This window comes from Dasypus novemcinctus, chromosome 19, assembly GCF_030445035.2.
Source record: "Dasypus novemcinctus isolate mDasNov1 chromosome 19, mDasNov1.1.hap2, whole genome shotgun sequence".
Lineage (NCBI taxonomy): Eukaryota > Metazoa > Chordata > Mammalia > Cingulata > Dasypodidae > Dasypus > Dasypus novemcinctus.
The window spans coordinates 64,033-80,617 of NC_080691.1; the positions used below are offsets into that span (position 1 = coordinate 64,033).

General features: G+C 69.9%; 1 protein-coding gene across 1 annotated transcript in view; it reads left to right on the forward strand.

Moving 5' to 3' along the window:
- Positions 1 to 16,585, forward strand: part of SHC2 (SHC adaptor protein 2) — a 32,247-nt gene that overhangs the window by 6,158 nt on the left and 9,504 nt on the right. Inside the window, 9 exon segments of the mRNA XM_058281114.1 lie at positions 6,739 to 6,809; positions 7,178 to 7,238; positions 7,338 to 7,457; positions 9,326 to 9,379; positions 9,523 to 9,574; positions 9,658 to 9,784; positions 11,028 to 11,166; positions 11,641 to 11,707; positions 15,523 to 15,657. Coding sequence (XP_058137097.1) covers positions 6,739 to 6,809; positions 7,178 to 7,238; positions 7,338 to 7,457; positions 9,326 to 9,379; positions 9,523 to 9,574; positions 9,658 to 9,784; positions 11,028 to 11,166; positions 11,641 to 11,707; positions 15,523 to 15,657 — 826 coding nt within the window.

Consider the following 16,585-nt stretch of genomic DNA (forward strand, 5'->3'; position numbering starts at 1 on the left):
GCGTGTGGGGCTCCCCTACGCGGGGGACACCCCTGCGTGGCAAGGCACTCCTTGCGCGCATCAGCACTGCCCATGGGCCAGCTCCACACGGGTCAAGGAGGCCCATTTTTTTTTTTTAATTAATTAATTTATTTCTCTCCACTCCCCACCCAATCCCACCCCACCCAGTTCTCTGTTCTCTGGGTCTATTTGCTGTGTCTTCTTTGTCCGCTTCTGTTGTTGTCAGCACAGGAATCTGTGTCTGTTTGTTGCATCATTTTGTTGCATCAGCTCTCTGTGTGTGCAGCACCATTCCTGGGCAGGCTGCACTGTCTTTCGCGCTGGGCTGCTCTCCTTACGGGGTGCACTCTTTGCGCGTGGGGCTCCCCTGAGCGGGGGACACCCTGCATGGCAGGGCACTCCTTGCGCGCATCAGCACTGCGCATGGGCCAGCTGCACACGGGTCAGGAGGCCCGGGGTTTGAACCCTGGACCTCCCAGGTGGTAGACGGACGCCCTAACCACTGGGCCATGTCTGCTTCCCTGTATATATCTATCTTTGATTGCACAAGTGCTCCCAACGGCGCAGGGGGTGCTGGGAGCCGCCCGTGCCCCGCGCCCTCCTGGCCTGGAGCCGCCCGCTGCCCCCTCGCCTGCTGTGCGCCCCGTGCGCGCAGCGCTCTCTGATGCGGGCCTGTGCTCTACCAGGCAGGACCTGGAGGGACAGGGCGAGCCGTGCGCATCGCGGCGGGCGGGGGTCTTGGCACGCCGAGAGGCGTCTCCCGCTACGACCCAGCACCTCCCAGCCGGGGGCCGAAAACGCCGGGACGACGTTGCGCCTTTCCACCGCGCATCCACGGGGGCCGAGCGAGACGCCGCTAGGCGTGGGGAGGACGGGAGGACGGGCGTCCAAGCGTCCGAGAGTGGTGTCCTGCGGCCGAGGGTGGGGTCCGGCCCTCTGCCCTCGGAGTTGTGGGACCCCAGGAGGGCGCCGACACCCCGTGCGTGTCGCATGTCTTGGCTGGAGCCCCCGGGTGGGGGCCCTCGTTTCTGGAGGGAGCTGACTCGGTTTTGGTCTCACAGACGTAGGACAGAGCGCACCAGGGAGCGCCAGGGGTCCCTGGACTCCGCACGCGGGTTTGTCCGCCCCGGGAACCTGCCCAGGTGGAGCCGTGAACGGTGCCAGCCCCCCCAGGCCCCCCAGTTCCCCAGCCACTCCCCCCCAGCCCCCCTTGCCAGCTCCCCCAGTCCCCCAGCCCCTCCCCCCACCAGCCCCATCAGCTCCTCCTTGCCAGCCCCTCCCCCAGCCAGCCCCCCGCCTGCTCCCCACCAGCCCCCCTTTACCACCCTGCCAGCCCCTCCCCCTGCCAGCCCCCCACCAGCCTCCTTGCCAGCCCCTCCCCCCCACCCCCAGCCCCTCCCACCTGCCAGCCCCCCTTGCCAGCCCCCCCCGCCCCCACCAGCCCCCTTGCCAGCCCCTCCCCCTGCCAGCCCCCCGCCTGCTCCCCACCAGCCCCCCTTTGCCACCCCGCCAGCCCCTCCCCCCTGCCCCCAGCCCCTCCCACCCGCCAGCCCCCCTTGCCAGCCCCTCCCCCTGCCAGCCCCCTTTCCAGACCCCCCTTTTGCCAGTCCCCCCTTGCCAGCCCCCCCGGCCCCCACCAGCCTCCTTGCCAGCCCCTCCCCCTCTGCCTGTCCCCCTTGCCGGCCCCCCGCATTACCCAGCGCTACCCCCAGACCCTTTGCTCTTTGGCTGCCATCGCTGCGACTTGGTTTCATCTTTTTTTTCCTTTCCTTTTTCTGCTTTTCGAATGTGCAATTCCGTGGTGCTTCATCTGCTCTTGAACTTCATTTTGGGGGAGAGATTTGAGACTGTGTAAATATCCGCTTCCCAGTAGACTGCCCCTCAACCATCTCAGCAGAAATTGCGGACTCCCGCCTGGATGCTCTGATAGTCACGGGCATTTTGCGAGAGCCTCAAACCTGGGCTGCTGGAGCGAATGCCGTGTCCTCTCTCGGTTTTAAATTAAGACGCACTCCCCGTGCTGTCACATGGTTTAGTGGCTTTGGGTGCGTCCCCCGCGCTGTGCAGCCATCGCGCTCAATTCTAGAACATTCTCCTCCCCCAGCCCTGGCAGCCCGGAATCACCTCGCGATTTGCCTCTTCTGGGCAAATCTGTGTCTTGGATCCATCAGGTTCGATCCTGAGTCTGGGTGCGGTGGAGGCTGGTGTGCCAAAGGGGAGCCGGGCCACGGCGGGGGCGGGGAGCAGGTCCTCAGGGGGCCGCGGGGGCTGCCGGGCTCAGCCCGTGGCGCAGGGCCACGCTTTGTCGGGGTGCGGGCGGGGTCAGCGGCTTCCCCTCCCTGGGGCTGAGGAGGCGTGGTTCAAAGCCAGCGGGCGGGCCGGACAGGCACGGGGTCCGAGGGGGCGCGAGCTCTCCACCGGGGCCGGCCTGGGCTCGGGGAGGGCGGGCGCAGGGCTGGGGGCTGGGGGGCCAGCGGGGGCAGCGGCTCGGGGAGGGCGGCCAGCAGCGCGCTTGCAGGGCAGCACGTGAGTGGACCCCTCGTTGACCCGGCCTGGCCTCGGGGCCACCAGGCCGCATGGGGGCCGGACAGCGTCCTTTCTCACGGCTCGGTGATATCCCGGCCACCCGCCTCAGGTGATGGACCTTGAGAATGAGGCTCTGCTGATACCTGGAGCTGATCAAGGAGAAACACAGAGGGAAGCAGACTTGGCTCAGTGGTTAGGGCGTCCGCCTGCCACACGGGAGGTCCAGCGTTCAAACCCGGGCCTCCTTGACCCGTGTGGAGCTGGCCCATGTGCAGTGCTGATGCGTGCAAGGAGTACCCTGCCACACAGGGGTGTCCCCCACGTAGGGGAGCCCCACGCGCAAGGAGTGCGCCCCGTAAGGAGAGCCGCCCAGCGCGAAAGAAAGTGCAGCCTGCCCAGGAATGGCGCCACCCACACGGAGAGCTGACACAGCAAGATGACGCAACAAAGAGAAACACAGATTCCCATGCCATTGGCAAGGATACAAGTGGACACAGAACACACAGTGAATGGACACAGAGAGCAGACAACAGGGGCGGGTGGTGGGGGGAGAGAAATAAATAAAAAATAAACCTTTACAAAAAAACAAAAAAAGAAGAAAAATAGAAAGTAAATGCCACAGGTGGGCGCGGGCCAGAGCGGAATTGGCGGTGCAGGCGGCTCGTCCACCGGCTCATCCTGAGCTCAGTCAAGTGCCCTCTGCTCTGGCTCCCCCGCCCCCGTGTCGTCCTGGGTGGGCGCTGGGTTGCGCCTTCTCTCTGGGAATCAGGCTCCGCCCTGCACAGGACAAGTGGCTGCGCCACTCTCGCCCCACCCCCGCGGCTCTCCCCCCGCCTGCGCGGCTCTCCCGCCGCGTGTCCTGGGCTGCTGGACGCGGTCGCCATGCGCTGGGCGGCTGCACCCGGGAGCTGCCCTCCGCGTCCAGAGGCCTGAGAGCGGGGTCTGCAGGGGGCTCCTCCAGGGGCTCCACCCCCCCGTCTTCCTCGTTACCTCTGCGGAGACCCTTCCCAAGCGAGGCCGCCGGGGCCGTGGGGCTCAGGCCGTGGACCATTGTTCTGGTGTTCACTGCCGAGCCTTTGGGGAGTCTGTCCTTCGGGGTCGGAGGTCACCGTCACTGCATGAGTTTGACTTCTGACTTTTGTTCTGTCTTCTATTTGAAAATAAAGATCCAGTTTGTTGCCAACGTCAGGGGATTTCACACAAAAGCCCTGGATTTCTGGTCTGTCCCCAGTGGGCACCCCCAGTTCGCCCCAGGCCCCACTGCTCCCTGCAGTCCCGCCTCCGGCCCCGCCCCCCACAGGCTGTGTGGCTTTCAGCAGCCGCTGCACTTTTGGGGGGTGAGGCGGGGGTGCGCGGCGGGCTGCTCGCAGGTGCCCGGGATGCGGCACAGGGCGTCTGCCCTGGCCCTCGCCTCGGCCATTCGACTTCCTCCCCTGCCTGGCCCGTAGCCGCTGGTGCTCGTCCGTCCCTCGACCTGTGGGGCCAGGCAGGGGAGCCCCAGCCTCTCCCGAGCACTTGGGGCGCCCCCACGGCCCCCCACGCGTGGGTCTCACCTGCAGGTGCCCTCCCAAGGCCCCGGGGGGCGGGAGGCAATCCTAGCGCCGCCCGCCAGGGCGCACGGCTGGTCCCTGCCAGACGCAGGCTTGGCGCCAGCCCACGCCCACCCGCTCGTCCCCCCCTGCCCTCCATCGCCTGTCTACCTGTCCATCCGTCTGCCCATGCGTCCATCTGTCCATGCGCCTGTTTGTCCATCCACATGTCCATTTCTCTGTCCATCCACCATCCATCCACCCATCTGTCCATCTACCCATGCATCCATCCATTTCTCCATCTGTCCGTCCTTCCGTCCATCTGTCCGTCCAGTAGGAAGTGAGGCTATCCCGCGCCCTGCTTGCTCCACGCAGCCCTGGGGCCTTGCGGCGTCCTTTCTCCTCTCTTTGCTTCTCCCTTTCTCAGCTCCAGCCAGGCCGGGCCCCCCAAGCTTGCCCCCAGGCTGGGCACCTCCCCCCAGACTTGCCCTCAGACCCCTCCCCCCCCCAGAGCTTGCTCCCAGGCTGGGGCCCCGAGCGGGCTGCTCTCTCCGCTTGGGTCTTTGTTGGCCAGCTCCTTCTCACCCTCCAGTCACCCACCCAGTTAGCTTTTGCTGTTGTCAGCGGCACGGGATTCTGTGTTTCTTTTTGCCGCGTCATCTTGCTGTGTCAGCTCTCCGTGTGTGCGGCGCCATTCCTGGGCAGGCTGCACTTTCTTTTGCGCTGGGCGGCTCTCCTTACGGGGCGGACTCCTTGCGCGTGGGGCTCCCCTATGCGGGGGGCACCCCTGCATGGCAGGGCACTCCCTGCGCGCATCAGCACTGCGCATGGCCAGCTCCACACGGGTCAAGGAGGCCCGGGGTTTGAACCACAGACCTCCCATGTGGTGGGCGGGCACCCTAACCACTGGACCAAGTCTGCCGCCCACAGTTAGCTTTTGCTGCGTAACAAACCACCCCACAGTTTGGACTGAAACTCACGTCTCTTACGTCTCAATGGCCGGCAGGGGCCGAGAGGCGCAGCTCTCTAGTGGCCTCGGCTGGATGTCCGCCCGCGCGGTGGCGTCTTGGCTGTGGCCGCGTCCCGGTCTCTGCTCCGTCGCCTCGTGCCCCCGCCCCGTGCCGGCCTCTGCGTCCCAATCTGCCCATGAGGCGACCGGTCCCCGTGGGCCAGGGCCCCTCTGGGGTGGCCTCATCCCGGAGGCCCACGAGAAGACCCTGTTTCCAAGGGAGCACCGATCGCGGGCGGGGACTGAGACCTCCCTGTGGGGGCAGCCTGCACCCGACAGCCCCCTCCACAGACCGCAGCCCCCGCCCCGTGCACCTGCTGCCGTTGGGAGGCCAGCCCCCCGGATGCAGCCGGAGAACCGCACTTCTTTTCACAGCCGTGCAGTCTCCCAAGTGCCACGATTTGTTTAGATTTAGCAAATTAAAATGCAGGGTGCCCAGTTAATTTGACTTTCTGGTAAACGTGATGATTTTTAGTGAAACTATATCCCAAGCGCTACTTGGAACATACTCACAACTAGAAAATTGTGCGTTGTGCATCGGAAATCCAGATGGGCTGGCGTCTTGCCTTCGGGACCCGACGGCACGCTGCGTGCCGGAAGCGGGACCCTCGGGGAGTGAGGGTGCCTGGTGAGGGCGGGTGCGGCGGCAGATTCGGGGACCTGCAGAGGACGGGCATCGGGCCTCGAGGGGCAGAGGAGTGGGCTGCGCCCCCGCGGAGCCGGCAGCGGCGCCGAGGACGCCTGCGCGTCGTCCTGCTTTCCGAGGCCTGGTATCCCCGGCACCCCGTCGGCCGTCAGCCACCTTAAAGTGCGTGTCTGGTGGCACTTGGCGCGGTCCCGGGCCGTGCCGCCAGCACACAGCCCCGCGTTCCGAGACGTCCCGTCCTCCCACGGGGGCCCCTGCCGTCGCCCCCAGCCCCGGCGAGCGCCCGTCTGCTTTCGCCGGTGGGCGGAGCTGCCAGGCCCCCACCCCGCTCGGCCGGGGGCTCTCGTGGGACGGGATTACCTCCCCACGGAGGTGACCTCATCCGTCGGGCAGAGCGCGGGCGATGTCAGCCTCGCGGCCCCACAGTCTTTGTCGAGCCCGCTCGGCCCTGCCTTTGGCGCTCGGGGCCACAGCCAGCACGCGATGGCAGCTCCCCTTGCGGGGACGGGTGCCCGGGCCGCGCGGCCGCCGCTGTCCAGGGCGGCGCTCCGACTCCTCTGCCCCCTGCGGTCGCCGCGAGCCACGCGGGCGGTTCCTGAGCCCTCGGAGGGCGGCGGTTACGGAGTGTGGGGTTTTTATAGGTCTGCCAGTTTCAATTAAAATCGAATCGCCACGGTGGTAGTGGCTGCTGTGCCGGGCGACGCGGGTCGAGAGCACAGGTTCTCGAGCGTTTTGCCCTTGAACGAGCGTCCACTAAGGCCTCCACTGGCCACACCGTGCGCTGGGCAGTGGGGACACTGAAGTGCCCGCTGGAGTGGAAGAGGGATCCTTGGAGCCCCCCCAGGAACCTGCTGAGGTGGCGCCTCCAGGGGGCGGGGCGGGCAGGGGGCAGCGTGCAAAGGCCCCGGGGCGGCGGGGAGCGGTGGGGGGCAGCGGGGTGTGGCCAGGGGCAGGAGGGTCTTGCGGGGCACGAGGGCCGGAGGGCTCTGGGGGCAGCCGGCGGCCCCTCACCCGCTCCTCTCCCCCAGTACATGGGCTGCATCCAGGTCCTGCGCTCCATGCGCTCACTGGACTTCGCCACACGCACCCAGGTCACCAGGTGAGCGCGGGGGCCCTGGGGGGTGCGGGGGCCCTGGGGGGCTGCTGGGGGTGTGGGGGCAGCTGGGGGCCATGGGAGCAGGTGGGGACAATGGGGGCATCTGGGGGGCTGCCGGGGGGCTGTGGAGCAGGTGGGGTCAGCAGGGGGTAGGGGCTGTTGAGGGTATACTGGGGGCCCCGGGGGGCAGCTGGGGTCTGAGGGGCCGTGGGGGTGTGCCAGGGGATGTGAGGGGCCACAGGGGCAGCTGGGGGGCTGCGGGGCGCAGCTGGGGTTGGGTCTCAGCCCCCACTCCTTCTCGAGCTCCACAGCCCCTCCCCTCTCTGCCCCCCCAGCCCCCCCCAAGCCCCCTAACCGCCTGCCCCCCGCAGGGAGGCCATCAGCCGCCTGCACGAGGCCGTGCCTGGCGTCCGCGGCTCCTGGAAAAAGAAGGTGAGTGGGGGGCTCGCGGGCGCGGGGCGGGGCTGCCGGGCGCCGGCGAAGGCCTGGGGGGGCCGGCCCCGCCCCGCGCTGCCCTCTGCCCGCCCCCAGGCCTCCACCAAGGCGCTGGCCTCCGTCCTGGGCAAGAGCAACCTGCGCTTCGCCGGCATGAGCATCGCCGTCAGCATCTCGGTGCACGGCCTGCACCTGTCGGTGCCCGCCACGCGCCAGGTGAGCCCCGCCCCGCCCCGCCGCCCGGGCCCCGCCCCCCGCCGCTTAAGCCCCGCCCCCGCCACCCGGGCCCCGCCCCCGCCGCTCAAGCCCCGCCCCCGCCCCCGGGCCCCGCCCCCGCCCCTTAAGCCCCGCCCCGCCGCTTAAGCCCCGCCCCCGCCGCCCGGGCCCCGCCGCCCCGCCCCCTCCTCTATCACCTCCATCCCGCCCCCCTCCTCTGCCCTCCTGGCTCTGCTTTCCCCGCCCTCGCGCCCTCTCCCCGCCACGCGCCCGGTGGCCGCCGCCCGCCCCTTCTTCTGCCCTCCCCGCCCCCACCCTCCTCTGCCCGGCTCTCCTTCCTCTGCCCGCCCCCCTCCTCCGCCCGCCGCCCCGCCCCCTCTTCTGCCCTTCCCACCCCACCCCTCCTCCGCCCTCTGCCCCGCCCCCGGCCCCCTTCCCTGTCCCCGCCCCTGCCCCTCTTCTGCTCGGCCCTCCCTCCTCTGCCCCTCGCCCCGTCCCCGGCCCCCTCCTCTGCCTCCCGCCCTCCTCACCCCTTCTCTGCCTGCCCCGTCCCTGCCACGCCCTTCTCTACCCTCTCCACCCCCACCCCCTCCTCTGCGTGCCGCGCCCCCGCCCTCCCCTCCTCTGCCCGCCCCTCCCTCCTCACCTCTCCTCTGCCTGCCCCCTCCCTCCTCTGCCCTATCCTCAGATCCCAGCAGCCCCGCCCCTCGCCCCCTGCGGGGAAGCCCACCCCCCAAGTTCTCTCCGGGAAGTCCAGGCAGGGGTGCTGAGGTGGGACAGGGAGGCCGGGGCGGTCGGGGGCGCTGGGGAGCCGGTCCAGAGTGTGGATGTCAGTGTGACCGAAAATAAGTGGGATCCCCCTGGGACCCCGGAGTCAGGAAGGAGCTGCCTGCGCCCCAGAGCCCAGGACGGCGGTCCCAGGTAGGGCGGGCTGTGCGCCGCGGGGGCGGTCGCGTCTGGGTACTGTGTGGTCCCACTGGCACCCCGAGTGCCCAGGCCGGCCCCCGGGCGGACACCCCGCCCCAGACCCCTGAGGTCACTGCCTGGAAACAGCGGAGCCGCCCCTGCTCACCACACCCCGGAGAAGTTCCCGAGGCTGCAGGGTGTAGCCGGGGCGCCCTCCCCGCTTCTGGGGTGCCCCACTCTGTATCGAGGTGTGCGCAGCCTCCTGGGAAGCCAGCGGCGCAGGCCTGCGGGATGCGGGGTCTCGGGTCAGTGGAACACGCTCACGCAGGGGTCACTGGGGGCGAGCTGCCTGTGGGCGTGCGGCGCATCCGGGGACGTCCGTGGGTGTCAGGACTGGGGGCTCCCGGCATCTTCGGGTGGCACCCAAGGCCCCCCCCCAGGGAGTGAGCCGGCTCCACGTCACCTTGCTAGGGGCCCCTGGCCCCAAGTGGGTGGTGGAAACCAACAGAAGCGTCACTGGTGCTGATGCGGCTTAATGGTTGAGCGCCTGCTTCCACGTACGAGGTCCCGGGTTCAATCTCCGCTACCTCCTTAAAAGAAAAAAACCCTGAATTGGAGCAGTGAGGAAGAAGTAGAAACCCTGAGAAAATCTGAGGCGAGACGAGAGGTGGGAGCGGGCACAGGGCGCCTTGACCCATGGGGGCATCACTGAGGGCTCCTGGAGGTGGTGATGCTGGTGCTGAATGAGGAGGGAGAAGGGGAGGCGAGAGGAGTGGGGAGACGAGGCGGGGGGTTGGAGGAGAGCCCTGGGGGTCCGTGGGAGTTCTAACAGTGAAGCGACAAGAGGGCGAAACGGGGGCCCTTGCGGCTGCCGTGGGGGCGTGCGGGAGGCTGCGAGCCGTGACCTCTCCCCTCTGCTGCCAGGCCGAGCTGCCCGGTGACCGTCCCTCCTGTCCCCACAGGTCATCGCCAGCCACCACATGCAGTCCATCTCCTTTGCCTCGGGCGGCGACACGGTAAGGCGGGGACTGTGGGGAGGTGGGCCTCGATCCCCCTGCCCCTCCACCGCCCCTCGCCCCCTCCCAACACCCCCTGCCCGTGACCCTTGGTGGGGTGGCCGGGGAGGCCCAGCTGACCCACACCCCTCCCCCCTCCCCAGGACATGACGGATTATGTGGCCTACGTCGCCAAGGACCCCATCAACCAGAGAGGTGAGACCAGGCGGGGTCCCCGCGGGCTGGGCTTGTATCAGCTAGCCGCGGCCACACTCATGCTGCGTAACAAACACCCCCAGCCTGCCACATCCTGGAGTGCTGCGAGGGCCTCGCACAGAGTGTCATCAGCACCGTGGGCCAGGCCTTTGAGCTGCGCTTCAAACAGTCCCTCCACAGCCCCCCCAAGGTGGCCGTCCCTCCGGAAAGGTAACTGGGCCGCCTGCTCCCCCTGGAGACCCCGCCCCGGGCGCGCCCTCCCCTCCTCTGGGCCGGCTTCGCGCTTTCCTCCCTCCCGGGCCCTCGGTGGCCTCCCCTGGAGACTCCCCGCGCAGGCACGGGCCGGGCAAGCCCATGCTGCTCCATCCCGACTGTGCCGGCACAGAATGGGCGGCCCGCGTCCCCGTCCCCGAAGCCAGGGCCCGGCCGAGCTCTCGGCTTCGTGGGTTTCAGGGTCCCCCGGGCCGCTCAGCTCAAAGCCACGTGGACGCCCCCAGCGGGCGCGGCCGTCTGCCAACTGCGCTCGGCACAGACCAGATGTTGGCGTCTCACGTACTCACCGTGCATTGCCACGTGTTCTCCCTCTGATGTTTCCTCACCGTGAAGTCTGTGGCTTAAAAGCATGGAAACTGCTCTCAGCCCCCACACGGCACAGGCAGAGCCGGGTCCGGGCCTCGGGCAAGCCGACTCCTGCTCTCGAGAGGAGGGGGCAGCTGCGGAAGTACCGGCCAGCCTGTCGGTTTGAGGACAGACACGCACAGGCTTAAGAAATTCAGAGTGTGTGAGGATTCTCACGCGGCCCCGCCGACCCCACGGCGCCTCACCGCGCCCTGGAGGCGCCCCAGAGAGCCGGATTCTTCGTGTGGCCAGCAGCAAGGGGCAGGCACGCACGCTCACCGTGCACATTCACTGCCTTTTCCTACCGTTGTGGGCGATTGGCCCATGCCTGGCGCCGGCCTGGCCTCTGCTTGTCCCCAGCTGCGCCGGGCTCCTCTTTGTGGGCGAAGGTGCCTTGTGCGCCAGTCCCTGCTGGGTGGGCGCACGGGCTGCTTCTGCTTTTTCTCCTGAGCGAGCAAGGACCCGTAGGATACATTTCTACGAGTGTGATCACGGGGCAGACGGCGGGGGCGTTTTAAACGCTGCCCGGTGATATCCCGGATCCAGGGAAAAGTTGGTGTCCGCGCCCAGCGGCCGGTGGAGTCGGGAAGGGACAAAACCCGCCTTTACTGGGTACCTGCTGGCGGCTCCGGCCGCGGGCCTGGAAAGTGAGCCGTGTCCGCCCTTCAGAACAGAGAGGGCTGCGCTTTGCTTGAGGACGCTCAGCAGCAGCAGGGCCGAGATTGAACTCACGACCCAGGGCCTGGCCTGTGCCGCCGTCAGAGGCGGGAGCTGGGAGACTCCGGCCCCTCGGGAGCACCCCCCCCGGGCGCCCCTCACGGCTGTCTGTCCCCAGGCTGACCGGACCGGAGGACTCGGCCTGGGGGGACGAGGAGGAGGCGGAGCACGCGTACTACAACAGCATCCCCGGGAAGGAGCCGCCCCCGGGCGGGCTGGTGGACTCGCGCCTGGCCCTCGGCCAGCCCTGCGCCCAGGTCAGCCCCTCCGCCGCCGCGGGACGCGGGGGGCGCCCCGCGCTGCGCCTCGGCCTCCCGCCGTCCTCCTGGCGAGCCCCCGGCCGCCCGCGCTGCCTGCACCGCCTCTTCAGCCGGGCGGAGTCTCCCGTGCCCGCGTGCACGGTTTAACTCGGGCATCGAGGGGGCCTGAGGATGCGCGGCAGCGACGGCGCCTCGCGGGCGGTCAGGAGGGCTTCCTGGAGGAGGCTGCGTGTGGGTGAATAGGAGCTGCCCGGCGGAGGGGGCCGCGGGGGGCAGGGGTGGGGGTCAGAGCCGAGCCGCCTGTTGTCCTCGTGTCCCCGGGGCCAGGCTCGCCGCGTGGGGCAACGCGGGAGCCGAGGGTGGGGGCCGGGGCAGGGCACCCCTCCGGGGCACGAGGGTCGCACGTGCGCGGGTGCCGGGGCCTCTTGGGGGGCTGCGGGCACCGGCCCTTCCCACGCCGCTCTCTTCCAGGGTCCACCTGCCGCCGCCTGCCGAGATGCCCGCGGCCTGGCCTGGGACGTGGGACCCGCGGGGCCAGGTAGGACGCTGGGGGGGGGGCCGGGCCCGCCCCCACGCTGCCCGCCCGCCCCCGCCGCGGCGGCGCTCCTCGCCCTCGGGCTCGAGGGCACCCGCCGTTCCCCCGACGCGGGTGCTGGCCCCTGGGGCCGGTGACGTCACGCGCCGCTCTTCACTCGCCTGCGGCTCGTTCGCCCCTCTGCCGTGGGCCCCGGGCTGGCGCGCTGCGCCCGCTCTCGGCCGTCGTCCCCCTCGGTCCTTGGTCTCCGCCGCCCTCCACCCGACGAGGCGGCGTGGCTCACCCTCTGCCCCCGCGGACGCGGGCGGTTTCAGGCATTTGCTGAGGAGCCCGGGCCTGCGGGGAGCGCCTGGGGGGGAGCTGCTGGCCGGCTGGAGCTCCGGCCCACCCCCGGCTGTCCCCTGCCCTGGCCACCCCCGCCCCCAGCCCCCAGCCACCCCCCGCCCTGGACACCCCCTGCCCCCCATGCCCAGGCACCCCCCACCCCGGCCACCCCTCGCCTCGGCCACCCCCGCCCCCGGGTGCCCCCCATCCCCGGGCGCCCCCCGCCAGGCCTGCGTGCTCTTGCTGCAACCTAATTGACCTTGACCAGGATTCACCGATCCTGTCACTCAAAACCAAGGGCGAGTCTGCACTTCCCGTGGGTGCCGCACACCTGGGTGGGCCGGGACAGACTGACCACCTCGCGGCGAGCCCCTCTGAGCCCCCGGGCGCTCCGGCTGCAGGCAGCTCTCCTGCCTTGCGGTCAAGCCACGTTGGGTCGGACGTGGCCTCGTGTTTTTTTATTTTTTAGATTCTTTTTTTGCCTCATCTTAGTAGTCGTTCTGCAAACCTCTGGCTCCCAGCGCGGCCGCGGACGGGCGCTTGTCCTCGTGGGGGCGCGTCTGCCTTACGACGGCCCCGCCCGGCCGGGCGCGCCCCTCCCTCCGCGCCTCGTGCCCCTTGCCGGCCCTTTACAGCGTGGCCGCGCGGCTGAGGCTGCTCCGCCCGAGGCGGCCGTGCCCGTCGCCCACGCCCTGCCTGCGGCTGCCCCCTCCCGCAGCCCGGCTGACGGCTGCGCGGCTGTTTTTAGATCTTCCCGAATAGCGTGGGCATCTCGCTGCTCACGGCTCCCGGCGCCGCGGGTTGAACTAAAGGAGCCTCTTGGCACGAGGCCCCACTGGGCACACACTCTGAGCAGGCAGTACCCGGCCCTCGTCCACTCTCTCTGGGATGTGGGCAGCCGCCCCTTCCAGGGCTCGGCAGCATTTCCAGCCCCCGTGGAAGTGCAGGTGCTGCTGTTGCTTCTTGGTGTGCCTTCCCCACTTGTCTGGGCAAGAACTCCTACCAATGCGTCAGTGCCCCAGTTCTAACGTCCAGAAACGCTTCCACCATCCATGAGCCCCTTGCAACGTCTTCTCTCCCCTCTGGCCTCTGCCAACCCCGATTCCTTCCCTCCAGCCAGCCCTGACCATATGAGGCTGGGAAGCAGGGCTGCGGCCCCCTCCCCTTGCCAGCCACCGGGGCTGGGGCAGTGGGCACGCGTGCTGACCCGTAACGCGTGCCAGGTGCCGTGCCGAGGTTTAATCCTCGCGCCGATCTTATGGAGTCACTCCTGCCCTCCCACTTCACAGACGGGGAGCCGCAGGTTCAGGGCTCGCCACGCCCCGAGGGGGCTGGGACAGGCCCGCGCGGGTGGGCGGGACGATAGACGCGTGGCAGAGAAGGCAAACGTCGCCACGGAGTTAGAATCACAACTCGCCTTCCGAGGCTTAAGGGCCGACGGTTCAGAGAAAGACAGGACCTGGAAAGAGTGCTCATGCTTGCTCAGAGCGAGAGAAACTGAGTTAAACCGACCCGGGACCTGTCGGTTTGTCGGCACACCTTGTGGGTGCAGCCGAGGGCGCCCCACCAGCCTCGCACTGGGGGGCGGCATGGCCCCCCCCCCATGAGGTGAATGGGCCGGGACCCCGCGGGCCAGGGCGGGGCTCTCCTCCGAGGCGGATTTTGAGCCTCGCGGATGCTTTCCACCTTCCAAGACAAAATTAGAAAAAGAAAAAGCAAACCCGAAAATAGGACACAAACAGAAACGCACGCCCTGTGCGTCCCGTTGAAGCGCAGTCACGGGGAGGAAGGTACTGGGCTGCCGCTACGATGACTTCCCAGGCTTTACTTTAGACGGGCTTTAGCTGGCAGGAAGCAGGGGGCTCCGGGGCCCTGCCGCCCCCCAGAACGTCGGTTAGTTGACGACACCTGGATACGTTCTGGGTTTCCACAAACAGTGGGTCACGGTCCCGTTACCGCCCCCCACTGAGCAGCCTCACGGCCCCGCGGCCCCTGCGCTGCCCCCGCCCCGGCATCCGCCCTCTTTGGCGCTTGCAGCTCCGCCTTTTCCAGATGTCCCCTGTCGAGTCACGGTACGAGGCTCTTCTCTGCGCTTCTCGCTGCGCAGCCCGTGCAGTTTTTTTTGATGTGGAGATTTAACATGAAAACCGGGATTTCTTGAAATCTGATCTCTGGCCCCCCGCCAACTGGGGCAGTGGCCCCCGGCCCCCTCCACTCCTTCAGGCCCCAGGAGGGGTGTTCGTGGGGGGCTTGTCCCCGGGGCTGGGGCAGGGGCCATGTCGGGGGCCGTCCGCGTCGCCGCAGCTGGAGCAGGGTGCGGCAGGGCCCAGTGGGCGCCTGGCCTGGGCGCCGTGCTGCCCCGCCGCCCGCGCGCTGCCCCGCTGACCTCGCCGCGCTGCCCCTCTGCCCCGCCGCCCACCGCACTGCCCCGCCGACCGCGCCCCTCTGCCCCGCCGTCCCTCGCTCCCTGCCGCCCGCTGCGCTGCCCCTCTGCCCTGCTGCCCGCGCCCGCCTGCTGACCGCGCCCCTCTGCCTCCAGCCCCGCCGCCCGCGCGCTGCCCCTCTGCCCCTCTGCCCCTCTGCCCACTGCCCACTGCACTGCCCCGCCGGCCGCGCCCCTCTGCCCCGCCGTCCCTCGCTGCCCCGCCGCGCCGCCCCTCTGCCCCGCTGCGCCGCCCCTCTGCCCTGCCGCCCGCCGCGCTGCCCCTCTGCCCTGCCGCCCGCGCCCGCCCACTGACCGCGCCACTCCGCCCCCAGCCCCACTGCCCGCCACGCCACCCCTCTGCCCTGCCGCGCCGCCCCTCTGCCCCGCCGCCCGCGCCCGCCCGCTGACCGCACCCCTCTGCCCCCAGCCCCGCCGCCCGCCGCGCCGCCCCTCTGCCCCGCCGTCCGCCGCGCTGCCCCTCTGCCCCGCCGCCCGCGCCCGCCCGCTGACCGCGCCCCTCTGCCCCCAGCCCCGCTGCCCGCCGTGCCGCCCCTCTGCCCCGCCGTCCCTTGCTGCCCCGCCGCGCTGCCCCTCTGCCCCGCCGCCCGCGCCCGCCCGCTGACCGCGCCCCTCCGCCCCCAGCCCCACTGCCCGCCGCGCCGCCCCTCTGCGCCACCGCCCGCGCCCGCCCGCTGACCGCGCCCCTCTGCCCCGCCGTCCCTCGCTGCCCCGCCGCGCCGCCCCTCTGCCCCGCCGCCCGCCGCGCTGCCCCTCTGCCCTGCCGCCCGCGCCCGCCCGCTGACCGCGCCCCTCTGCCCCGCCGTCCCTCGCTGCCCGTCCCTCGCTGCCCATCCCTCGCTGCCCCGCCGCGCCGCCCCTCTGCCCCACCGCCCGCCGCGCTGCCCCTCTGCCCCGCCGCCCGCGCCCGCCCACTGACCGCGCCCCTCCGCCCCCAGCCCCACTGCCCGCCGCGCTGCCCCTCTGCCCCGCCGTCCCTCGCTGCCCCGCTGCGCTGCCCCTCTGCCCCGCCGCCCGCGCCCGCCCGCTGACCGCGCCCCTCTGCCCCCAGCCCCGCCCGGGGACGGCTACGTGCAGGCGGAGCCCCGCGGCCCGCACGACTACGAGGAGCACCTGTACGTCAACACGCAGGGCCTGGACGTCCCGGAGCCCGAGGACAGCCCCAAGAAGGACCTGTTCGACATGCGTACGTGGGGCGGGCCAGCCCGAGGGGGAGGCCGGGCCCTGCGCCCCTGTGGTCTGATGGGGGAGGCTCAGCCCTCTGCCTTAAAGGAGCAGCAGGTCTGACAGGGGAGGCCCACCCCCGACCTCCAAATACGATGGTGCAGCCCGATGGAGGAGACACAGCCTCCTGCCGCGGGCGTCCCCAGTCTGATGGGGGAGGCTCGACCTTTCCCCCATGGCCTTCCCAGAGGCTACAGGCGCAGGCCTAGTCTGATAGGGGAGGCCTGGCAGCTCTCCCGTGGGACTCTCCAGCTCTTGGGGGTAGCCCAGGTCCAAGTCAGATGGAAGAAGCCTAGTCCTCACCTGCAAGGAGTGGCTAGTATGATGGGGGAGGCTCCGTCTTCTCTCTGGGGCTCTCCAGGCAACGTGGGAGGCAAATCCAGTCCCCATGTGATTGCACAGTCTGAGAAGGGAGGCCTGGTCTGTTCTGCCTGGGACCCTTGACGCCTGCCTTGAAAGACGGACCAGTCTGATGGGGGAGGCCAACATCCGGGCCTCCCCAGTCTGAAGGGGGAGGCTCGGCCTGGTCCCTGAAGGACTCCTGGTCTGATGGGGTAGGCACAGCCTGCTTCCTGAAGGAGGCTCAGTCCACAGCTGGACAGAGCGATTCACCTGGCGATGGCCCCCATCCCTCCCTCCCCAGGGGTGCCCCAGCCCGATGGAGGACCCTGTCCTTTCTCACCTGCAGTGCCCTCGTGCTCGCTTTGTTTCCCACGGCATCCTCCCCGTGCGCACTGACGGGCGCTGGCCCCGTGCTGGCCCCGGCAGGGTGGTCTCGCCCTCTCAGGACCCCTCGTAGTGGGAGGTCCCCGTGGCCTCCCGAGCCAGCGGCAAATTTCCTCCACGAATTTGCAAAGCTCCCTCCCTCCCCAAGCCGCCAACGGCATTTC